The 25,869-nt window shown below is 36.6% G+C and overlaps 2 protein-coding genes across 2 annotated transcripts; one reads left to right on the top strand and one right to left on the bottom strand.

Moving 5' to 3' along the window:
• The first annotated feature begins 4,136 nt into the window (after positions 1–4,136).
• LOC143549153 (transcription factor GTE2-like) lies at positions 4,137–5,318 on the top strand. The gene has a single exon (XM_077040131.1). The coding sequence runs from the start codon at positions 4,137–4,139 to the stop codon at positions 5,316–5,318; it is 1,182 nt and encodes a 393-aa protein (XP_076896246.1).
• Positions 5,319–20,275: 14,957 nt separating this feature from the next.
• On the bottom strand, positions 20,276–24,874 carry LOC143549152 (putative cytosolic oligopeptidase A). The gene is made up of 17 exons (XM_077040130.1): positions 24,581–24,874; positions 24,338–24,505; positions 23,764–23,887; positions 23,591–23,667; positions 23,275–23,418; positions 22,943–23,173; positions 22,775–22,865; positions 22,589–22,710; positions 22,369–22,476; positions 22,038–22,283; positions 21,815–21,960; positions 21,596–21,713; positions 21,051–21,210; positions 20,915–20,946; positions 20,764–20,829; positions 20,565–20,636; positions 20,276–20,489 (listed from the first exon to the last, which is right to left on the bottom strand). Exons 1-17 carry the CDS (start codon positions 24,872–24,874, stop codon positions 20,409–20,411), a joined length of 2,280 nt encoding a protein of 759 aa, XP_076896245.1. The 3' UTR covers positions 20,276–20,408.
• Positions 24,875–25,869: the final 995 nt, after the last annotated feature.

Raw genomic sequence — 25,869 nt, 5'->3', positions numbered from 1 at the left:
CATCCAAATTTATTTTTAATGGTTTACTACTTGAAGATGATGATCCAAGGTTCGATGGTTCACTTTGATAATATTTCTTCATATTCAAAATACCTACAAATCAACAATTTCAAACTAACAAATTTAAAACTAAGAAACTAACAAAAACTAACAAAATAACAAATTAAAACCAATAATCTAACAAACTAAAACTAAATTTAACAAATAGCTTAACAATTAAGTAGTTAATAACACCTAACAATTATGAACAATAATCTAACGGTTAAGTGTTAATAACACTTAACAATTATGATTTATGAACAATTAACATTTAAAAATAAATTATTACCTTCAAAGTGGGAGCCGGGAGGATTCGAGACTGATAGGGACGGCGGTGGACGATGATCAGTGGGCAGTGGACGGTGGTCAGTGGGCAGTGGGCAGCATGAGTGGCTGAGGGTGGACGGTGGTCAGTGGGCAGTGGGCAGCGGACGGCGGTGGACGGCGGTCAGTGGGCTGGGCAGTGGCTGGCTGCGTGCTGTAGTGTTGTTGGTTGCCTGTTTGCGATTTGCGAAGAGACTCAAGAGAGGCCAGAGGCGCTGCAGCTGCTTTGCTTATGTTATAAAAAACCCTAACATCAGTTAGGGTAACTTAAAAAAAAAAAAACTATTAAAAACGAGAATAGAACCTGCGACCTCCGGGTTACAAAACCCACAAACTACCAGCCGGGCATGCACTTTATATGTTTTTAAGATGGTTCCTGTATAATTTATAGGGTGGTTCCTTTATTATTTTCTATATATAAATACACTATAATTTCGAAACTCGGGTGGTTCCGCGGAACCACCCGTTACTACCGTAGATCCGCCCCTGTGACTAAAAGATAATGTGATTAATAAAACCAATATACCAATATTAAAACATGAGAAATTACAAATTTTATCTTTTATGTTTGTACCAAGTTTTAATGCATATCCTTTATTTTTAAAATTGACGGGATTTGCGATTAATGTTATCAAATATTACAAGGTTTGCCATTTGGCACTAACACAGTTAATTTTGACGGTTAAATGAGGTCGCATGCCTTGCACACCGTTAATTATTTTCAATTATGTTCATTTAAGTTTTCTTTGTTTATGTACGTGAACTGTTCGTTTAGGTTTAAAACGAACGAACATGTTCATTTTCTTGATGATGAAAATAATTAAAAAAATGTGTAAGATTATACGTTCGTGCTCACTTAAAGTAAAATGAACAAACATAAACATGCCCATACTCATTTTTGTTGAGTTCATTTATAGGCCTATCTGTCGGCTGCAATGTTCATTTATAGGCCTATGTGTCGGCTGCAATGTCTTGTATTACAACTATGATTTTGGAGGTCATTAATGTTGTGGGAACCAACCTGCAAACCTTTTTTTAACATTTAAAGAGGTCACGACGAGAAGTTGTGCATGGGGAATACATCAAGGTGAAGACAATGTGGTATTGAATATGACTTTCGAGAAGGAACTCACTTTGAGCAGCGCCCTCCTTGTTCCTGAGATTCGTAGGAGTCTTATTTCGGGATGATTGTTCAACAAGTTTCACTTTTTGTAAAATTTTGAATAATATTGTGTTAACCAAGAGTTGAATGTTCATATGAAATTAGGCTATAGCCGTAATGCTATGTGTAAACTCAATATAATAGTATTAGTGGTTAAGAATGATATGAACAAAACTACTTCTATGTATATGCTTAAGTTTTCTAATAATCGGCATGGTCATGTAAATTCTAATTCAATATGCTATATAAAGGAGAAGGGGAAGGCCAGTAGTATAATAGTTTTAAAAAAAGTTAACAAAAAATGAGATATAATATAATATTTATAAAAGGGACAACTTCGTAAAGTAAAAAGTATGAAGTTGATATAAAAGCAATTTGATTCGGTTATAAACAACCGTAAAACTTAGTTCTAAAACAGCCATAAAATTAGTTGTAATACAACCATGGCCAAACCACGAATTTCTCAATTGGTTAGTTTATTTCGAGTGTGAATATGTGAGTTGATTATTCGGTCTTTTATTACCAACGCTACCTCTATATATGATGCATATGCTAGAACTAATAAAATGTAGGACAGACTGATAGTGATGATCGTAAATGAAACCATGATGATCGTAAACGAAGCCATGGATGTTTTGCAAACCCATTTGTTGGTGTTAATACTAATAAGAATTGGGTGTGATAACATTGATAAACTTATGAGTTCACCATAATGGCAAATTCGTTAGGAAGTACATGATTTTGATAGCTTACGAAATCATATAATAACTAACATCGATTTTCTAAAACCCTATTAATATCCTTGACGTTGATTTGTTATGACAATAAACAAGGTCACTAAAAAGACATAAACCTCATTATCATCTAACACTTCTAGATCATCATATCATCATCATCGTACTCAGTAAATCCTACTAATAGCAAAGATATGGTAGGGTCTGAGGAGGATAAAATGTAAAAAGTCTTACCTCTACCCCGTAGGAATAGAAAGTCTGCTTCCGGTGAGACCCCCGGCTCGATAGTAGTTTTGCATCAAGCCTTGGGCATAAGTCACATAACACTCAGCCACCAGGACACCGACCGATTGGTGCGTGTACCCTTGTATTTCGGCTATCAACGTCACCACATGATGCCTGATTAACCTTCTACCACTTTTAACGTTATTTTCACGAGATTAGTAAAATAACGTTAAAATTAGTTCAATTTCACTTTTGCCCCCACCCGAGGATTCACACATACATACATTATATGGGTTTACACTTTTGTCCACCCGATTGTTATTAACACTTCTAGATAAAGATCGTAAATAAAACTTTACAAAATAACCTAATTTTCAAACTGGGTTTAAACATCACTTTTGTGTAGCGAACTTAATAACTTATGTTAAGGACTTGGGAAATAGTGAAAATAGGTCTGCACTTAGAAAATATGGTTTTCATTAATTTTTGACACAAATAATTTTACATAATTATTATTTACTTAGTTTATGTTCTCCCTTATAAAAGTTTCATAACGAACTAAAACGTGTCCAGAATGAAAGTAGAAATAATAAGTTATTATTATTTTTAAGTTGTCTGTCTGAAATATTTAATCTTTTGAAAATAAAAAGAATCTTGTTTCACACAGACATAGTAATTAAAAAATTTGAAGTGTTATAAAAGTGGATACATTATAAAAATATATTTCCTTAGTCATAGAATAAATTGGGCCATTATAATGTTGTTTCTTTTGAGCTATTTCTATAGCTGGTAATTTTGAAATTGATTAAAAACAATAACTACGTAAATTAAATAATGCAAAAACATGTAAATATGAAGATATTCTCGACACATTAACTAACATATTGATTACAAGAACTAGATGCAAATAATTAATAACTATTTCTTGTAAGTATTATTTACAACCTCTAAAAACACTTAAGCATCATTACCATCTAATACATCGAGTAAATCCAAATTTACAAAGCAAATCTAATTTGAAGATTTTCAATTCATGACAATAACTTAAATTTAATATGATAGACGAAAATGTTTTGGATAGTTTCCTAATTTGAATGTTCATCAAAGTAATACACAAGTATGAAACACAAAATTGGCCCGCTTATCACATGAATTGATTTCAGTAATAATTAAAGTTATACACTAACACAAAGTCCATATATTTGAGATCACATCTATAACGACCATATAGGTGACATTAACTTAAAACATATTTTTATAATATAATCACAATGCATAAACACATGGAAAATTACCTATTTTTGTGAATATTTATTTCTTCACGGATGGAAATGGAATATCGGCATATCGAAAAGAGAGAAAGCACATACCGTCCACGTGTCACCCAGAGTCAATCTACGCCCTTCATTTTCATTTCTTGCATTATACGGTTGCGGGTAGCTCTGTCCGTTGAATGAAAATCAACGGCTCACACCCTGCCCCAACAATAAAGCGGGCAGATCCTCTGGCCTATAATTTATTTGATACCATTGCAACCGATTCTTCATTTCGGCCAGTTTCCGTCCAAAACCCCATGGATTCCGGCGGCTGGCGATTAGTTGGCGGAAGTTAAAACAAGCTCTCTGATTCATTCCACTAAAACCTTCCTCATTATGGCCTCTGCGATTTTATCAGCCGGAAATGCCCCACGGTCAACTGATTATTATTATTATTATTATTATATGACTAATAATCTTGATTTCACAAGATTTCAAAACATCCAAAACCCTAACCCTAATTTTAGCCATCAACGCCGCCTTCCGTACTCTTCTCCTCCACAACCTGCTTTCATCCGGTACGTCACATTTCGCCTCAGCTCCTACACTAGAACCGAGCTTAGAAGCCTCAAAACCCGCCTAATCTCCGACCTTGAACGTGTACGGTTCCTCCGGCAACGGCTCTTTTCAACACCAAACATGACACTGTTTACCGGAAAAGCCGTTGGCCGGAAACGTACGAATCCGGTACCGGCGGCGAGAGAAGCAAAGAAGCATTGTGCTCGAATGACACAAGCGCAGAAGAGGAAGATGAAGATGCGAGAATGCAGTCAAATACTGGGTAAATTGATGCAGCACAAGCACGGTTGGGTGTTCAACGCTCCGGTGGATGCGGTTGGTTTAAAGCTTTTCGATTATCATAGCATTATTAACAAACCCATGGATCTCGGTACGATCAAGTCGAAACTAGCGAAAAACGAGTACAATTCTCCGGTATCATTCGCTTCGGACGTGAGATTAACGTTTGAAAATGCGATGGTGTATAATGGCAAGGGATCAAATGTGTACATCATGGCTGAGCGGCTTTTGCTATTGTTTGAAAACATGTGGGATTTAAGTAGTCAGAAGGGTGTGAGGAACCAGAAACCGGTGGGTATGGGTAGGGTTTTGAAGAAGCCGGAGATGACGGCTGCAGAGAAAGCCGAGCTGGCGGCGAGGTTGATGAGTTTGAAGTTAGGGCGTGAGGGGATGAATCAGATAATTGAGATTGTGAAGAAAGGGGTTTTAGGGTTAGAGTTAGAGGAACATCAAGGGGATGAACTCGAGCTTGATATTGCGCTTCTTGATAACGATACGCTTTGGGGGCTGCATGGTTTCATAACGCGAAATAGCAACGAGGTGGTGGTTAATTTGGGTTTTCCGGGAGGAAATGAGGCTGTGGTGGACCAAGATGTTGATATTGGGGATGAGATGGGGTCGACTGTTTTCACTCCGATTGAAATCGAGAAGGATGGTAGTAGCACTGAGACGAGCTCAGAGAGTGACTCGTCGTCTTCATCAAGTGGTGGTAATGAATAACATATGAATAATGATATATGTGAATGCATTAATGTGCAGATTCTGGGTGTAATGAATGAGGTTAGAGGCAGGGGATTAGAGGTTTTTTGCAGATGTAGAAGATGTGTAAAGAATTAACAAAATAGACTGATGAATGGAAGAAGATTTTGGTGATTAGGAGGATACCTGATTAGTTAGTTATGGGGGTAGTTAATTAATATAATGACAGTTAGGAATATGGTAAGAAAATGCAGTATGGTAAAAAAATACATGATATATCAATGTAAATGGGGAAACACTATCATTTGGTTAATGAAAACGTATTATGGGTTCATGATTTATTTTTTTTCTTAGCATGCAGTTCATATTGTGTATGTGTTTAATAATGTGTGTATCAACTGAATTAGCGGAGCTTGGTAAGGTGTCAATTGATAGGAGCGATGCAACTAACGAGACCGAGCCTTTTTTGTAATTGATAGTGAGTTGTGAGCACATCGTGTTTCGTTTGGCATCTAGTAAGTGGCTCTCTCTATTGCGCCCTGTCGGCTTACGGAGTTACTGGTCGGTTTGAGATTATACATGATGCGTGGGTAAGAAAAGAGACCAGGTAAAGTTCAAATTCCAGGTTTTTCTTACACCCGGTTATTCAAGAACTTATTCCATACCCAACCTTACTCGTAACAAAATTAATTACATCTTTGTTAAACAAATAACTTGGTTAATTAATTAAGAAAACTCTTAAAAGATCTGTAAATTAGAAGTAAAAAGTAATAACTTATTGAAAGAAACGAAATAAATAAATAATTAAATAAACGTATTTATAAAATAAATAAGCCAATTAGTTAATTAAATAAGTTTTTGTATATCAATAAAATAAAAGCAATAAAAAAATAAAAGAAATATAATATAACAAAAATAAAATTTTTTTGACTCATTGGTCAAAACCGCTAGCAAAAATAAACGTTTGGAGCACATTCTTTCAAAAATTCTATTTTGTGTTGAATGAGCTAAGGCATAAACCATATGGGCCAAAATATCAATTTACTCTATATCTAAAGACTAGACTAGGGTTTATTACTTAGTAAACAAAAAATCTTAAACGGGACTGCCCATGTCTCCTCTCCTATGATTTCAATAGAGACCTGACCTACCCAAGGTCGATGAAACCAACAACCTCCAACTCCGATGCCTTGAATACTATCGTTTGCGCTCCTGAGTGTACTATGTAATATAAACATTAAGCTTCCGTTAGTTGCCACCACATTCTCATCAGTTAACCTGAAAGCCTGTTGAAGGCTTGAAGCCCCCTCAAGCTCCAACACATCAGTCACATAAACTTCCCCTAACTTGTTCTCTGTCCCTACCATCTCCCCCTAAAACGAACTGGCGGATCCCGAGGTTTCCTCAGAATAAATACTCTTCATATTCAACAAGTAAACCATCATAGAAATCTTTTCAGTTGGAATATTGATTTTTCTAATCTATCGTCGGCCTGGAACCGTAACTGAAACAAAATTAACAAGGCTAAATGATGTTCAAAATGCCTTTTGTACATGGGAATCTTACTGAAACAGTCTATCTGAAATAATCACAAGGCTTTGTTAATCCTAAACACCTGAATCATGTATGCATACTGCACAAATCTCTTTATAGGATAAAACAAGCTTTACGTGCTTGGTTTCATCGTATATCAAAAGCCCTTAACTAACTTGGGTTTCCGTGGCTAGAAAACGAATGCTTCCCTTATTATCTACGAAAGTGATACAACCGTCCTTTACATTCTTGTTTATGTGAATGATATCATAGTTGGTGGAACAATACAATTGTAGTTAACCGTGTAATTCAAGTGCTTAGCAAAGACTTTGTTCTCAAGAATCTTGATACTCTATACTATTTTCTCGGAATTGAATTTATTCCTCAAGGCATAATTATTGTTCTTTCACAAAAGAAGTAAATTCATGATCTCATACAACATGCTGGTCTCCGCTCCTATGAGCACCTCTCAACCTTTATCTCTTAGTGACAATCCTCTATTACCTGATTTGACAAAGTATCGTCAACTTGTTAAGCCCTATAATATGTAATTCTAACTTGGACTGATATTACAATTGTTGTCAACAAAGTATGCCAATACATGCACACTCCTTACGAAAACCATTGGGCTGCTGCTAAACGTATCCTTCACTACTAGGCATTATTTATCATGGACTATTATCCATCACAACTCATCTTCAGGCCTAATACGTAACAGCAAGAAACTTTGTCTCTTTGTGCCTTCTCGGATGCTGATTGGGCTAACAGCCCAAATGACCATCGATCCATTAGAGGGGTGGGGGGGTGGTTGCCATATACATGGGTTCCAAACTCATTTCTTGGATTGTACGAAAGCATAAAACAATTTCTAGTTTATCTACAGAAGCTATATATAAGACTCTAGCTGATAACGTCACAAAATAACTTGGCTAGAAACGCTTCTAAAAGAGCTAGGAGCATACACAAAAGATGCCCCAACTATTTGGCGTGTTAACCTTGGAGCAACGTATCTTGATGCAAATCCGGTTTTTCATGCTAGAGTAAAACACATTGAACAAGTCGCAAATGAATATTACAAGTATGATTCATGAAAACAAGAGATCAAGGTGTAGGTATATTTACAAAGCCCTTCCAAACAGAAATTCATAGCTTTATGCTCCAAGCCATCGGCCGTTCCCCAACTTTAGCTTGCGGGGGAATATTAGACACAGTGTTATAAGACAAGGGTTAAAAATAGTATTTTGTAAACATAAGCCAAGTATATAACTCACTAGGTTGGAACCCGTGTATTACACGGACCGATAATAAAGTGAAAATAAAACTAATAATATAAATAATTGTTTGAGTCCAACAATTGTTGTTCACATAATGCACTTTCTTCCAACTTATTGGTTTAAATTCCTCTAATAAACCAAAACCTACGTAAGTCCAGCAAGAAAGACGTAACCGCCCCCAACTTATAGGAAATATCCAAGGAACAATTCTATGAATACACTGCAGACTCACCCAATCAATCAAATCCCACAGCCCTTTTCGGTAATCTTTGCAACAACGACATGTTTATCCAAACACTTGAAATATGAATCACCAAAAAATTCTCATTAAATTTCCAACATAAAAAGCTTCAAAATTTGCTATTAGCAGTATCTGGGAATTGGGAACGTGAGATATAGGCAAACCTTACCTTTATCTTATGAGATAGAGTTTCCAACATAAAAAACTCAATTAAATGATCAAGGGAGCACGAGTTTTAGTTAACTTTTATAAAAATTATAAAATTCACTATGTTTTCAAGCAAGTTATTCCACGCTTTCCTACTAAGGATATAATAAATGGTGAATTTCATAAGGTCGGGATGGAAAGCTTTACACGATGCTATAGAGCCATTTACTCGATGCTATAGAGCCAGATGATACTAACCCATCCCTACCCGCTCCCTTGATTCTTGCAAATTCTCATTCTACATGCGCTGCCATTAAATTAGTCACCCAAAAGATTACATTTTTTTAGAAGAAAGAAAAAAAAAGATGCAAGGTATGTATAAAATATGAAAAATGCCTAACTTTTCGAAGTAAGAAATTAACAGGGAGAGAAATGCGATCATTATAACTCTTTTTTGCGCCATTTTGTTGCAAATAAAATTTTATCATCAAGGTTTTATATATAATCAAAGTTTGAAAGTAAATTCGGATCCATTAAATATATTTTGAAAAAGTATGAAATCATATATGCATTACAACACATACTGAACATAGTTGCTGATAGTTTACAGTACAATTATAGTTGACAAAATCTACTAAAATTAAGGTTGGAGGGTTCACATAACAAGCATGATTAAGAACTTTTTAAACGAAATACCCAAAAAAATAAATCATCACAAGGATCTAATGCAAACACATCAATCATTGAAGGAAACAACAAACAAACAAACAAATATATATATATATATATATATATATATATATATATATATATTTAGGGTTTACATTTCTTGAAGACAAAATCAAATCGATTTAATACCTATCATTGAAGTAAAAACATAAGATGCTAAAATCGTTGATTACTTAATCAAAGCGAACCCTTCAAAGTCCCTAATATTTCGAGGTTAGGGTTTACTAAAATATTTGTAAATCAATCGAATCGCCAAACAAAATCAATGGAAAGTATGTTACTGAAGACTTTTACTTTTACCTTTAAAATCTGAGAATTTTTGTCTGAAAAGGCATTATCTAGGGTTTGTAATTGGAAAGGGGTTACATATATGTTGAATTAAAACTTGGTTATAACAATTTAAAGATCCAAAATACAACGTCTGGGCCGGGTAGTTATCCACGCTGGATCCGAAAATGAACAATATAATGAAAATGGGTTTTAAAAGGGTGAGAAGGGTTGTGAGAGTGACAAGTGGCACAAATTAGTATATTTTTTATCAGAGTAGTTAGATTCTCTTGTAAAACCCTAATTGCAATCATCAATACAATACACAATTTACACTATCTATAACACACTTAAGAGCATTTATGCCACACCCCGACAAAGGCGGCGGAACATGCCGAGGTGTAACGATTATCCATAAGCACATGACACTAATTAAAGTGACAGTGTTTAATAAACTCATTTCATTTCACAACATCGAAAATGTCACATAACAATTATCTATAAAATAACCATAAACAAGATATCACAAAATATGGCAAATTTGATATTGTTCATTTTTACTAATATCCTAAGGTCTTTGATGTCGTTTTCTTCAAAATCATAAATCAACCAAGATGCAAACCTGCAACATTTCATAAAATAAAGTTTGTCAACACAAAGGTTGGTGAGCAATTCATAAGTTTAATCATATTAGTATATAATAAAGATAGCCACAAAACTTGCATACGAAACGATAAATAAAAGTGGTAATTTGGATAAATAGATATCGCTAAACACATTAGCGACACCTAGCAATAAGGGGATGTCAAATAGTCTAGGATTTTATAGTTATCGTTAATTGCATTACGTTAACGACACCTTGCTATAAGGGGATGCCAAATAGTCTAGGATTTTACAGTTCCACCAACCAAAAGCGATAAACACATAGACATATAAGCATGGAACACCAAATCGAGCAATTATTTAGGTAAAGTATACAACTACGTTTGTGGTTTAAGATTCAAATATAAAGCATTTTGTTGAATAAGTATGAAATATCACCCCCAAAATAAAAGATGGAAAATGGGTTATGAAGTACTCACCTTCAAGTAGTAAACTTGAAAGATGATAATTTGGAGATTTGTCAGAACGACGAGTTTAACGCACAATGCCTAAAAAGAAAAGAAGTCTTGAATTTAGAAAGGTTGTCTTGAAGGTCTTTAAACAAAATAAATGTTGAGAAATGTAAATAATTAAAGTTCAAGGTTTAAAATGTAACTATTTAAGAATTTATAATAATAACCCTTTAAAAATGTAAGTTTACTCGAAACCGGGTTAAAGTATCTAACCTTAATATTTACTCAACCTATGTTAAGTAATAAGGTGGGTAAAATGCAAGAATGCAAATCCCTTTGGAATAAAGATACTAAAACGGTTTTTTTTATCGAGTGTTCGGGTTGTCGGTTCGGGTCTTGATAATTGGTCAAACTCAAAGTCAACTTTCCAAAATATTGAATGTTATGAGATAACTCAATAAAATTTAATAAGACTTAACCAAGTATGTAGTTCCATTGTTTTAGAACTAACAACGCACGTTAAGCGAGTGTTCGGTTTTGTCGGTCCAAACTTTGTTATGAGATCAAGTTGGATCCAACATTTCCAAGTACTTAAGAAAATATTTAAAAATTAATTTATAACTATTTTTAAAGAAATATACAAGTCTTGATGGCTAAAAAAACACACTTGTGTGTCTTAAGCGAGTAAGAATAGGTTTGGTTTCCACATGTCCAACCACTAAAGAACTTGTATAATAATGTACAAATAAAAAAAATACTTTAAGTTTTACAACCAAAAGTTAACAATAAAGTCTTTAAACAAAAGTTCGGTTTTCGGTTCGAATCATGTTTCGGGTTAATACCGAGGTAAGATTCTACAAAACCATAACCATAGAATTTGTAAAAATGATTTTAGAAACTTAGATCTAACAATAAGCATGTTTAAACAATTATTTAACAAAACTAGTAACAAAGTTCGGTTTACAGTTTAGAGCTATTTACGGTTAAACCGAAGCATAGACTCTTAAAAACCCATAACCATGGAACTTGTAAACATGACCAACAAACTAAAATAAGCAAGATTAATATGTATGAACAAGTTATATAGATGTATATATATCAAAGACACGAAGTCCTTCATGAAGCCTTGCCTTATGAGGTCCGAAACCTCACCGACCGGAATCGGAGAAGTAACTACCAAAGGTAAACAAGGGGTGTATATTATATATATGTTGCACAACCATAAACAAGTATTAATAAGGCTACATAAACTAATTAAGATGAAAGACTAAAAACCTTCAAGAACACTTAAGAAGATAACCTTGAATCTTTTATGTATGAGAGAGTTTTTTTTTTTTTTTTTTGAGTTGTAGCAAGGGAAAATGAAGAGGAAAGGTGGTGTATATATAGGGTAATGTTGGTGGTCAAATATGGGTGTGAGACACAAGAGTTTTCATGCAAAATGGATCAACACAAAACAACAACAAAAAAATAATAATAAAATAAATAAAATAAATAAATAAAAATAAAAATAAAGGTAGGATGTTTTCAAGACCCAACAAGTGTGAAACAATATTGTAACATAAATACATTATTTTGATTATAACATAAGCTTCGGTTTACAAATCGGGTCGGTTTACATAATAAATAAATACAAAAACGAATACAAACAAGACCCGAAATTGACGAATGTCACAATTTAACTAAAAGGTTTGTGGTAATCGCTTGGCGACTTGACGTACACTGTAGACATCGCCCATAACCATTAACCATCTTTGGTTTTTCTTTCTAAACCCACTTCAGGTTTGGGTTTGACCACACGTGACTAAAAAAGTTCTCATGGCATTGCCTTAACAGGAAGCACATTGGTTCCGACCATCCATTAGCCTTCTCACGAACTCCAATTGTTTACATTGGCTCGTGGACAGCTCATGTGCAAAGGATCCCCAGAAGACATGGGGCTCTATTTGGATCCAAAAACTCCATTTTGATGCTATGTCGGCTAAACTTATTCTTACCAGTGTTAAATCCTATTGCCAAACTTCATTTATTTATCATATAGCACAATTATATATAATAGAATTGGTATGTCACAGTAATTGGCTCGATGGCCATCTCTTCTATTTCCATAGTATATATAATAATAATAATTTACAATGGCAATTCCATAATTATAGGAAGGGATCAATATAAATGATAATTACAATGTAAACAATTTGTGCTATATATAAGTTCTATTACACCCCCGCAGTCAAACCTGGAGGAGACCGGATGCTAAGACTGGATCTGAAATCTTCAAACAGAGTGCGCGGTAAACCCTTGGTAAAAATGTCGGCAATCTGATACGAGGTAGGAACATGGAAGACCCGTACGTGGCCCTTTTGAACTTGTTCGCGGACAAAGTGAATGTCAAGTTGAACGTGTTTCGTTCGCAGATGTTGAACAGGGTTCCCGGAGAGATAAACGGCACTGACATTGTCAGAATAGACCAAAGTAGCATGTTGTAATGGTCGGTTAAGTTCCAAAAGAAGGTTTCGCAACCAACAAATTTCGGCAACCACATTGGCGACCCCGCGGTATTCTGCTTCAGCACTAGAACGAGAAACGGTGGGTTGACGCTTAGAAGACCAAGAGATGAGGTTCGTCCCATAGTAAACGCAATACCCAGAAGTGGACCGACGTGTATTTGGGCAACCAGCCTAGTCTGCATCGGTGTAGGCAAGTAAAGAGGGATTGATGGTTTTTCCCAATGTCAATCCATAATGTACCGTACCATGAATGTAGCGAACGATCTGTTTTAAGGTGTCCCAGTGACCCGTCATAAGTGCATGCATATGCATGCAGATTTGTTGCACGACATAGCTAATATCCGGGCGTGTGAATGTAAGGTACTGCAGGGCCCCGGCCATGCTACGATAAAGAGTGGGATCTTTAAACGGGGTGCCCGATTTAGCGCTTAGTTTCCCGAGTGTGTCAACCGGTGTTGCTACAGGCTTGCAATTTTGCATGCCGGCATGTTTAACGATATCTTGAGCATAGATGGTTTGAGAGAGGAACATATCGTCGCCAGTTCTAGAGACCGAAATCCCAAGAAAGTGGCTAAGGGGACTTAAATCTTTCATGGCAAATTCTTGTGCCAGGTTTTGCATAAGATGTTGACGAAGAACATCCGAGGAGGTAGTGAGGAGGATGTCATCAACATATAAAAGAAGATATGCAGACTCAGATCCATGGTTGAGAATAAACAAAGAACTGTCACACCGACTTTATTGGAAACCCAAGCGTAAAACAAAATTTGTGAATCGTTGATACCAAGCCCGAGGCGCTTGTTTAAGACCATATAAGGATTTTTTAAGCCGGCAAACGTGATCCGGATATTCCTTGTTACGAAACCCCATCGGTTGATACATATAGACCGTCTCATTTAAAGTACCATGTAGAAATGCGTTGGTCACATCTAGTTGGTGTATTGCCCAAGAACGGGATAACACAATCGATAAAACGGTGCGAATAGTCGACGGTTTAACCACCGGGCTAAAGGTCTCCCCGCAATCAATCCCAACTTGTTGAGAGCGTCCATCACATACAAGTCTCGCTTTGTAGCGTTCAAGTTTTCCAGTAGAGTTAAACTTGTGTTTGAATAACCACATGCTACGAATCACATTCATTTGCGGGTGACGGGGTACAAGTTCCCAAGTCTCATTCTTAATAAGAGCATTAAACTCATCATTCATGGCGTTACGCCATTCTGGTATGGATAATGCAAAGGTAGGATTTTTTGGAATAGGGATAATGGTGTTAGCGGATAAGTTTAAGAATTTATTTGGTTTAGTGATGCCATCCATCGCCCGAGTACGCATCGTACGAGTGGTGGCCTGTGGTGGAGGATTAGTTGGAGTGGGGAAAATAGTGATCGGTGGGGGTGGGGGTGGGTATATTAGGATTGGTGGGAGTAGTAGGAAGTGGCAGTGAGGTTTGGGCCGAAGTATGGTGAGTGGTAGATGGGTTGGTTGGTGATTGTGGGTTGGTTGGGGAACTAGGGGTCTGAAGGTGATGATTAGGGGTGAGATGTGAACTATTTTGTGAGGTGGTGAGCTGGGTGTCCGTATGTAAAGTGGGTTGAGTGTTCGGATAGGGGGGAGGGAGCTGAATTGGGCTAGGGTGGTGTGGGATGTAGGTCAACATGTGACCATAAATGTCGATGGGGTGGAGTGGACAGAAAGTCATTGGAGGGATTTGAAGGTGGACTATTGGCATATGGGAATATGGTTTCATCAAAAACTACTTGTCTAGAAATAATGATTTGATGGGTGTTTAAATCATAGCATTTATACCCACGGTGGTGAGTTGGGTATCCGAGAAATACACAAGGGTTAGAGCGGTGAGCAAGTTTATGAATAAGAGTGGAGGGATGAAGAGGATAACAAAGTGAGCCAAAAACACGTAGGTGATCATATGTTGGTAGGCGATTGTAAAGGAGTTCGGTAGGGGTTTTGAAGTTATGAGTTTTGCTAGGTAGGATATTGATAAGGTATGTGGCCATTTATAGAGCATGGTGCCAAAAGGATGCCGGGAGGGATGCGTGAGAAAGAAGGGTTCGGATCATGTTGTTAATCGAGCGGATGTTGCGTTCCGCCTTTCCGTTTCTGGATGAGGTGTGAGGGCAGGAAAGACGAAAAATCATGCCATTTCGATCGCAATATTGTTTAAACGATGAGTTAACGTACTCGGTTCCATTATCGCACTGAAAAGTTTTGATTTTCCGTTCAAATTGAGTTACTACTTGATTAGAGAAAGTGGAAAAAATAGAGAAGACTTGAGATTTTTTAGCAAGTGGGTAGGTCCATAAATAGTTGGTGAAATCATCCAAAAATAAACTATAACGATGACCCCCGGTGCTAAGCACGGGTGAAGTCCAAAGATCACTATGAATTATATTGAAAGGTAAATAACTGCAATTAGTTGACGGCATAAATGGTAATTTAACATGTTTCCCAAGTACACATGATTGACAAAGAGTCTTATTTAACTTGGTAAACGAAATAACACGAGAACGTTTTAAAGATTGCAATAAGTCCGGCCCTGGATAACCAAGAAGTTGATGCCAAAGCTTGTGAGAGATAGCAGCAAAGGTGGAAGGTGAAGTATATTGAGTAGACTCTGGTGGAAGAAGCAGATAAAGATCACCGCTGCTGTTGCATCGAAGGATAGGGATCCGGGTCTTGAAATCCTTCACAAGAAAACCAAAAGGGTCAAATTCGATTGAAACCCAATTATCAATGGTTAAACGACGTACAGAGATAAGGTTCTTAATTAATTTGGGGGCATAAATGACATCATTTAGTTTTAAAGGTGGGTAAGGTGGGGGTAAGTTTTGGTGGCCTTGTCCATTAACCGGAATAGTCATGCCATCCCCGACAATGATGTTATGTAAAATGCTATTATTAAAAAATGATTTAAAATTACCGGGGTTGTTGGTCATATGCGATGTTGCTCCGGTATCCATGCCATTGCTCGGGCGGATTAAGCGACATGGTGTAGAGGGCCTGCTCTATATTAGTTGGAGTGTAGGCAGTGGAGTAAGCTTGGGCGGGTTTTGGACCAAGTAATCCATTACCGTTATCGATGGGCCTAGGGGCTGTTGGATAGGGAGCTGGTGGAGTGGGCCAAGGAGGTTGATGGGTAGGTGCGGCCCATGGAGCCCAGTTTGCTGAATGTTGGTTGTGATTAGGGCCAAAAGGATAATAATTGTTGTGAGCAGAATATCCATTACTAGAGTGTCCAGATCCTCGTCCACGGCCCCACTGTTGTCGGCCGCATCCACGACCTCGCGAACGACCACGACCTCGTCCTCTTTCCGTGTTTGAGTCTGACCGATTATCTAAAGGTTGGTGTTGGTTAGATTTAGAAGTGGTGGTGTATAGGGCGGTTCCGGCTACAGATGCCGATGCGGCTGCCATGCGGGATTTCCTAGTTTCCTCTTGAACAAGCTTTTCGCGAGCGACATAAAAGCTAGGTAGTGGGTCGGACTGTTGAAGGACCATAGCAATACCCTCAAATTGTTCGTTGAGCCCGGTGATGAGTTGCAAAACCATGTCGTCTGAGGAGACCGGTGCATTGACATTAGCGAGTTGATCCGCAAGGGTCTTGATTTCTTGACAGAATGCATGCATGCAAGGGAAGTTATCGAGGCGAGTATTAGCAAATTTATTTTTAAGATAAACGGCATGGGAGGCCTTATTATCTTTGAAGATATCCCCGAGCGCCGTCCATGCGTCATAGGCGGTGGTGTTGGTTTGGAGAATTGTGTTTAGTAAGTCGGTTGAGATTGTACCATAGATCCATTGGAGAACAATAGCGTCAATCCGCTCCCAAGAATCGAGAGGAGACAGTGGGATGCTTTTGGGATCAGCAGCGTCTTTTAGAGGATGTGACCGGAGGTATTTTAGTGGTTAGGTGATCGTATACAAGAAAGGCTTTGCAGTGGATCCGGAAGAGTTCGGACCAGGATGCGTATTGGCCGGATTCCATCTCTAACGTGATGGGAATGAAATTCTTGATGTTTGTTACGGTTACATCGGGGTGTAGCTTGGAGTCCATGATGAAGAGAGGGAGAGAATGGTCGGAATAATGAGAGTAGAGATGAGGAGGATAGCGGCAGTATTAGGGTTTGGAAGGGCTGACTCATGATACCATAATAGAATTGGTATGTCACAGTAATTGGCTCGATGGCCATCTCTTCTATTTCCATAGTATATAATAATAATAATAATAATTTACAATGGCAATTCCATAATTATAGGAAGGGATCAATATAAATGATAATTACAATGTAAACAATCTGTGCTATATATAAGTTCTATTAATATATATATATATATATATATATATATATATATGGGAAATTTCAATTAAAAACCCCTTTGAGTTTTAAGAACTCGAAAGAACTCAGTGTAACGATTTTTTTTTTCGAATTTTTTTTTTACACATGCGTAATATATGTAAGTTACATACACGTAAAAAAATTACACAATTTTTTACGCACCGAGTCGACTTTTTACACATATGTAATGGACGTAAAAGTTAGTGTAACCACTTACATATTTATTCTCTCTCCAACTTTGATTTTTTTGCCAGATTTAATCTCAACCACATATTTCAATCCATTTAATTAAATGTATGGCCTAGAATTGAAGTTGTTAAGTTCTTAAAACTCGAACATGGTTCTCAAAATATCCCTCCCTATATATATATATTAAAAAGCAATGATCGTTATCTCACAAGTATCACTGTTAATGAAACTAACGTATAGCTTTCTCAGACGCTTACAAAGTAATTTGGTTCTCATGTGGGTAGTTAACTTCCTATGCCTTACTTTTACACCTCTGACCTCCCTTTGTTAACAACGTGTGGCTCTGTTTTCCTTCTAAACTTGAGCTGTGTCTATCAGAGGCTACTCCACTTCTTCGCTTCCATCTTTCAAATCGTCATATAATTTATTCGACGGTGTTAGAGTAATCGGTTGAGTTTGTTAGCGGTGGTGATTGAAGGATGTGACGTTAACCATCAAACTTCTCATTTTCCGGCTGATGATTTACTGCTGCAACGGTGGAGATAGTTGTCGCCGACTCGCCTGTCAACCATGATTTGTAGGTACGATTATTCTACAACCCCCCCCCCCCCCCCCCATTATTGTGAAATACTCAAATTTAATTGATTTCAAGGCTCACCACTTGGTCAGATTTGTTTCGTGAATTAGGGTTTTTGATATTGATGATCTTATCAATGAGTTTGCACCGTTCAATGTTTAAAAACATGAATTGATTGCTTATAGGGGCTCTATGCAATTCCAGTTGTGGGTTTACATTTATGCTTTAGTATATGCGTATTATAGTTTAAATTTCATGAACATGTACAGTGTTTGGTTTGATTACTTTGATCCATTATATGTGTTGTGTTTAAAACCATTAATTGGTTGGGGCCTTTTGCTTTGGTGTATGCGTGTCGGACTTTGTGACAATAATCTGAAGAGCCGATGATGATAGAGTGAGTGTTGACCAAACTCGGTTTATCAAGACCTTATATGTATCTTTGTTGGGCAATCCAGATGGTGATTTTGATAATCGCAACCGCAATTGCAGTTGCAACAGATTTGGATGAACCGCTGTTTAGTTACGGTCCAACAAATCCAAATTTGGTTTATCAGTGACAACATAACTGATCCTTTGATCCTCTATTGCCCGCAAAAGCTTGGTTCAATTTTTATTTCATGTTCGGTTTTCTTACGATCTTTTTATAAAAACAATTACTTTTTAATCAAGTCTAATGCAAATTTCGAGTTCTCTGCAAATTCGTTTACTGAGTTTTTGTTAACTGCTCATTACCAATCAATGTGCAGATTATGATTGCGAGGGTAGTTGAGGCAATGTTTATACGATGTAGTTTCCTTCCAGAAATGATTACAGATTAATACAGGCCCTCATGATATATAATACTTTTAGTTTTGTGTTTGTTTAGTGAGAGTCAGAAATATTGCAGTTGACTTGATGTCAACATAGCCATAGTTGTACATTTGAATGTGTGGTCTAATTGAATATCTCTTGGTATACAAATGTGTATTGTTATCATCTTTTTTTAAGAGTTATTAGACTTAGCTTTGACATATATGGAATGAGTTATTGATCAACGATTGACAAAATATTATTACTGTGACATTGCTTTGCCACGTATAAAGAGAAGGTAGCATTTCATATCTTTTTTTATGCAAGTGTATCTAAATGCAATGAAGTTATGTTATTGATAGTTTTCACTTTTAATTTTGAGCCCGTGAAGGGAAAGAGGCAGGCTATTATTACGTATAGGTTATTTATGTATATGTATTATCTTCCTTTTTCCTTTGACCAACCGAGAATACATCCGAAACATCCATCAATCAAATCAATCAATCAAACATACCCAGTATTTCCCACCACAAATAGCCTAGGCTATCATAAATAGAGTCTGGGGAGGGTGAGATGTAGGCGCACCTTACCTCTATCCCTAAAGATAGAGAGGTTGCTTCCGGCGAGACCCCCAACTCAAAAGTAAATAGATATACAGATAATATTTATATATATGTATATACAATCAACTACAGTAGTACAGTACTATGATATTAGTCTGTTGAATTCAACATTTCACTATAGGTAAACTAAAAACACAACACACGGTAGAATTTAGTAAATAATAATAAGTATAAAATAATAATTCTAAAAGTAGAATTAATAGTAAGAACGATAGTAATACTAACAACCACAACACCCACCACAATAGCAATAGCAATAGCAATAGCAATAGCAATAGCAAAAGGGATAGTAATAATAATAGCCTGTCATTCTAAAGGTCTTTAACCTTAATTCTACGTATCCAAGAACTCCTATCCTCGATCATGTCCTCAGAGAGGTGCAACTCTAGCAAATCACGCCTAATCCTCTCATCCTAAGTCAATTTGGGTCTACCTCTACCCCTCCTCCCCTCTATAATAAGGCTTTCCACTGATCTAACGGGAGCCGTTGTCTGTCTCCTTTTTACATCCGGAACATCCACGACGTGTAAACACACAAACGCACCCCAGCGTCGCAGCACGCGGGTACAAAAACTTGTTCAAATAATTATTTTCATATATAACTAGTTTCTAAAAACAATGGATGAAATTACCGATTTTGATGTGTAACCTATAAAAGTCAGGATTTCATAGCATTGTGAAGTCGCGTATATCTTGGCTATAAATACATCAGGATTTTATCATGGATAACAAAAATAATTTTGTTTTTCTTGAATGCACCTTAAAACTTTTGGCTCCTTTCAGCAAGTTCAAATCTACTATGTGCAGTATATCACTAAATGTTCATACAGTTGTCTGTAATAAGCCATTGTGCCTCAACAAGGGCTCGGGAGACGGTTCACGCCCACGGAACTCGATAAAAACCTGCATATCAAATCACAAAATTATACAAAAAGGCATGATCAAATATTATTTATAGAAAAATATTATATTCATAACCTCTAATGGATCTTTTCCACCTCCAAGAGCAAGTACAGTGTCCCGGAACCTGTATCCCGTCTCTTTTAATGCCTGTATACAAAGCAATTTTAATCCAAAACCATAAAGCATCTTTATATGTATTGTCTTTCCTTAATTATGAGTTATTAAAAGAAGAGTAATTCATATACAATTTCACAAACACCATTAATCATTATACCTCATCATCATTTAACCCAGCATCCTCAAATGCTGAAAAAGCATCTGCAGATAATACTTCAGCCCACTGCAAAATATGATATTAAATCATCACAATTCACTGTAAAAAAATCCATGAAGATGAGTTAAAAAGAACAACTAATAATTAATACCTTGTAACTGTAGTAACCAGCAGCATATCCACCTGTTATTAACCATTAAAGGAAAAAAATAAAAGATAGAATAATTATCCAATAAGACTTGTTCCATTACTGGTACTAAATGAAAGTGATTTTTATGAAAACCAACCTGCAAAAATATGGCTAAAACCACAAAGGAACCGGTCCTCTGGGAGTGGAGGAATCAGTTGAGTTCTTTGACCGACTCTTTGGTCAACATCATAGATAGATTCGGGTCCACCGGGAACATACTTACTATGCAGCTCCAAGTCAAGGGTTGCAAACTTGAGCTACAAAATAACATGTATGAAAATGAAATCTCATATCATTTTCTATACTGACCTGCTATTAGAGGTGGCAAAATGGGCATGTCAAGCGTTTTGACCCATTTGAGATGTTGCTTTTTAAGTTATTTTTCACATTACCCGTTTGACCCAATGAAGCTAAAGCATAACACGATATACCACATTTAGCTTATGTTGATACGGCACTAAATACACATTATTTTGATGAAAATATGCGAAAGATACTTAATATAGGTACTAAACAACAAACACAGTTGATACGACAATAAATACACATTTTATTATCATAAATATGCAAAAGATACTTGATATAGGTATTGCTAAAAAAACATAACAGTGCACCCTGCTAAGTAATGACTGTTAAGCTAACCTGACGAAGACTCATAGTACCCGCACGGAAAGTTCTGGCAACAAGAAGCTTCTGATATATGTCTTCAGGAAGACACTCTCCAGTTTCGTAGTGTTTGGCAATACTCATCAGGGTATCCCTGTGATGGTTATTTAAGGAATCATATTTTCATATAAATTAGAGTGCATTAAAGTATATCAATAATGACTAAAATTGACATTAGAATCTGCAAATTAATACCAATGGTAACACCAATTTTCCATGAATTGTGAAGGTAATTCAACAGCATCCCACTCTATGCCACGTATACCAGCAACAAGACCCTCATCTTGTTTTGTTAGCATATGTTGAAGTGCATGACCAAACTCATGGAATACAGTCTCCACCTGAGAAACCAGATGATATATCACACCGCTGTAAAAGTTGCAATATGTAATAATTGTTTTTCTAATTAAATGCATACCTCACGGAAAGTCATAAGGCTTGGCTTGTCACCAACAGGTGGCATTTGATTGCACACCATATGAGCAACAGGTAGCCTAACAGAGGTTTTATCATGTGAGAATACACAGGTTCGTGCAAAAACTTCGCCCATCCATGCACCACCTTTTTTCTCAGATGGCCGAGAATATGGATCAAAGTAAAAATATGAAATAGGTGCCCCTGTTGAATCTTTGATGCAGTAAAATTTTACATCACTGTTCCAAACCTACAAAATAACCGCATCTATGAAGCAACTCGCAAGCGATCTATGATCTAACTAAAAAGAAGAAGTTAGTTATATGTTATCTTACTGGTGCTAAACCGTCAGCTGGTACAACATCAATGTCAAATAGCATCTTCACAAGGTTAAAAAGGCCATCCATAACTTTAGGCAATGAGAAGTAAGGTCGTAAGTCTTCCTGTAAAATTCACATACATGTCCAATATTCACTTTATGAGAAAAAAAATAAGAATTAAAACTTATACTTTGGATTTCTTAAGTGGATATCACAGAAACTAGAGAAAAAGAACCTCATTTATCTCATATTTTGACTCTCTTAGTCTTTCACTCCAAAAGCTAATATCCCAGTGTGCCAACTCATCAGCTTCAGGTGCATCTTGACTTCTGCAAAATTCCTTGAGCTCCTCCATATCTACAATATGTAAAAGCATAATTTTTGAAAAATTAAAACAATATCAATAAAAGCAAATAATTACCTTGAACTGCAGCATCCCAAGAAGCACTCCTCAGCTTTTCAAGAAGCTCTTCTGCTTTATCAACAGTTGCCATCTTGGTAGCCATGCTTAACTAACAATTAATTCTAAAATATAAGCAATAATATATGCAAAATAGCAACTTAAATTGTCAAAAAGAAATATTTAAACCTCTGCATAGTTATTATAACCAAGCAGCTTAGCCTTTGCTAACCTAAGCTTCAAAATTTGGTCAATAACCGAAGTATTATCCAAATCTCCACTTGAAGCACGAGTTACATAAGCGCGGTATATTTCCTCACGCAAAGCCCGATTCTTAGCATGTTGTATAACGGACATAAAACTTGGCCCATCTAATGTTATCATCCATGGCCCATTTACCGCAGTCGCATTTTCATGACCCTAAATCAGTTAAAAAAGGTATTAACAAAGAAAAAGTTGATGCTTTTGTGCTAATTTGGATGAACTAATGTAAATGCAAATATATAGTTTTCTTTTTTAACCTTTGATGTGGCTATTTGTGCAGCCAATCCAAGAGCAGTAGCTGGTAAACCTTCGATTTCGCTCTTATTAGTAATTAATTTTTCAAATTTCTTTGTGGCATCGAGAACATTTTCCCCAAATCTTTTGGAAAGTTTTGCTAACTCCTGAAATTAAGTATAAGGTTTATGATTTTAGCCAATAATAAAGTACTTGCAACAACAACTAAGAACATTGCAGCATTTATAAGCATTTTACGATGCATAAGATTTAAAAATAAAGTTGAGGTAAATATCAATAGCCAAATGCTTGAAGTAATAAACCTATGAATTCAACAACCTGTTGAATTTTATTAAACTCTTCTCTTTCATCATCTTCAAGTGAGATACCACTAAGAACAGCATCCTTTATTGATGCTGCATGTGTAATCAAGTTGCAGAAAGATGCCAAACACTCAAAAGTAAACTCAAGTTAATTTTATCTATCAAACATAAGAATTTGATGGTACTTACATTCAACTATACGTTTACGCGCATCACTTAACATTTCCCAGTCTGACGATTCCTTCATAGCCTTGAAGGCGTTATAAATTGGTTTACTCTGATCCAATTTCAAGCCAAATGTGATTTTCTCAGGCTGCATACAAATTCGAGTAAGATCAAGACATCAAAACCTAAAACATGCCCTAACAATCAAACAAAATAGATGCATAAATACATACACAGCTTGATACTTATAAACTGTGGAATCGACCTAACAGAAAGCAAATTAGGAATAGGGGTGCAAACGAGCCTAGCCACTCATGCGCTACTCGAGATCAGATGGATAAAAAAGCTTCAAACTAGCCGAGCTTTTTCGAGCTTGAGCTGAGCCCGATCCTCAAATAAAGCTCGTTTAGTTATTGTACCATAGCCCGAGTCTTGTATTAATTTCACACTGCTCAAGCTGAGTAGGCTTGTTTAATGTTTTTTTTCTCAAAATACATAAAAGAAATAATTAAAAGCGTATATAAGAAATGATAAACAAGCCAAATCCGAGCGATAAAAAAAACGACTCATGAGGCGAACTAGAGCTCGGGAGGGATACCTGAATTTCTTCAATGGCTGAACGAAGCTCAGGAGTGTCTTTAACGGCTTTTAAATGATTAATAGCTCCCCAAACAACACTCAGTTTATCGACTATCCTCTCCAAGGGTTCCACTAGCTTTGACCACGACGGTTCCACCGTCTTCTCTAATTCCGTCAAATCATTGTCCTGATATCGATAATCAACTCTCAATACTATTAATAACTGGAATAAGTAATAATAATAAAACACAACTACACTTACCAGCTTGCTTAACAAGGCACGCATTCCAGGGCGCACATGTGAGGCGTCGATAACGTCAAACGGAGGGAAATCGAAGTCCTGCAAAAGAGGATTGGCTTCGATTGTCGTTGAAGAGGGAGATTGTGGTTGATCGGAAAAGAAGGCGGTGACGGAGTAACGGCGGAGGAGAGATGGCCGGAGGCGGAAGTGGGAGGAGAATGGCCGGAGGCGGCAGAAACGAGAGCTAATGAGAGGTTTAGAGGTTGACGAACGAACGAAAGACGTTAGAGAAGCCGTGGCCATAACCCTAGCCATAACAGAATTCAGTTGCAGACCTTTGAGTTTCTTGGAACCAGGATTTTTTTACAAATATAATATTATCCTTCTTTTTTCTGAGTGTGAGTGTGTGACGATAATATTATTAATAATTAAGATATTATTAAAGTTTAGTCGTTATGTTCGTTTCTTTTATTATTCTTACCGGGACTACCGATTCATTGTTTATGATTCTAGTTGTGAATTGTGATGTTTACGTTCACCGCATCTTGTGGTTGGTAGAAGAAATTATTATGAATATGAAATGTGTAACAGGTGTGTATAGGTTACTTTGGAGCGGTTTTGGGTCAATAACCATAACTGACCATTATGGTGGTTTCAACTAATCATTTTTAAGGTTATAGAGTCGACTAATCTAACCAAAACAATGTAATTGGAGGGCTTAATTTGCTCATCCCTATGTGCTATTGTCACGGACAATGAAAATGCGGTTGTTGAGCTAGTCTAAGGGCAAAACATTAATACACCAGTGTGAAGTTTTGTTAAGTTAGGAAGTTCAAAGTTAAGCTTTGCAAGATGAAAAGGTGGCGAAAGATAGCCACAGCCTAGCCTCGCACGTCAACATAAAGTTTTGGTGTATAATAATCTCATGAGAAAAGTCAATATGGCTAGGTGATGTAGATATACGAGCACGTACTTGTGAGGCAAAATAACTTCTTATTGATGAGGTTCTCACATCAAACAATTCCATTGTATAAGGATTTAAAATTCGGACATTGGTGATTGGCATAAACAAGACATTGTGAAAGTGCGTTAAAAAGTGTCTCGTGTATTTGCAAGTCAAAATTAAGCACCATATACCTTATTAGAAGATCTAACATTGGAGAATTCTAAGTGGAAGGGGGTGTATCTTACCAAGTATTTGGTAATTGAACTAATAAGAAGACTAAGTGTTATGTTACCAAGTAAGCAGACATTTCTTGGCAATTCGTGAGTCCTACTCTTCAGATTGAATGCCATGTGTTTGAAAGATC

Source organism: Bidens hawaiensis, unplaced genomic scaffold (genome assembly GCF_021521415.1).
Source record: "Bidens hawaiensis isolate Kalapana, Puna unplaced genomic scaffold, B.hawaiensis_p1.1 tig00015446_1, whole genome shotgun sequence".
NCBI lineage: Eukaryota > Viridiplantae > Streptophyta > Magnoliopsida > Asterales > Asteraceae > Bidens > Bidens hawaiensis.
The sequence above is the reverse complement of the archived record's forward strand: the minus strand, read 5'-3'. Positions and strand labels throughout refer to the sequence as shown.

Bases quoted from the DNA above. Each gene is read 5' to 3' on its own strand.
- LOC143549153 (XM_077040131.1), top strand. From the start codon at position 4,137: ATGGCCTCTGCGATTTTATCAGCCGGAAATGCCCCACGGTCAACTGAT.
- LOC143549152 (XM_077040130.1), bottom strand. From the start codon at position 24,874: ATGGCTAGGGTTATGGCCACGGCTTCTCTAACGTCTTTCGTTCGTTCG. The intron at 22,711-22,774 runs GTAATTATTTGC...TACATATTGTAG, and splicing joins TTGGGATGCTGCAGTTCAAG to ATATGGAGGAGCTCAAGGAA. The intron at 20,947-21,050 runs GTTGGTTTTCAT...GGTTAATAACAG, and splicing joins TTTTAGCCATATTTTTGCAG to GTGGATATGCTGCTGGTTAC.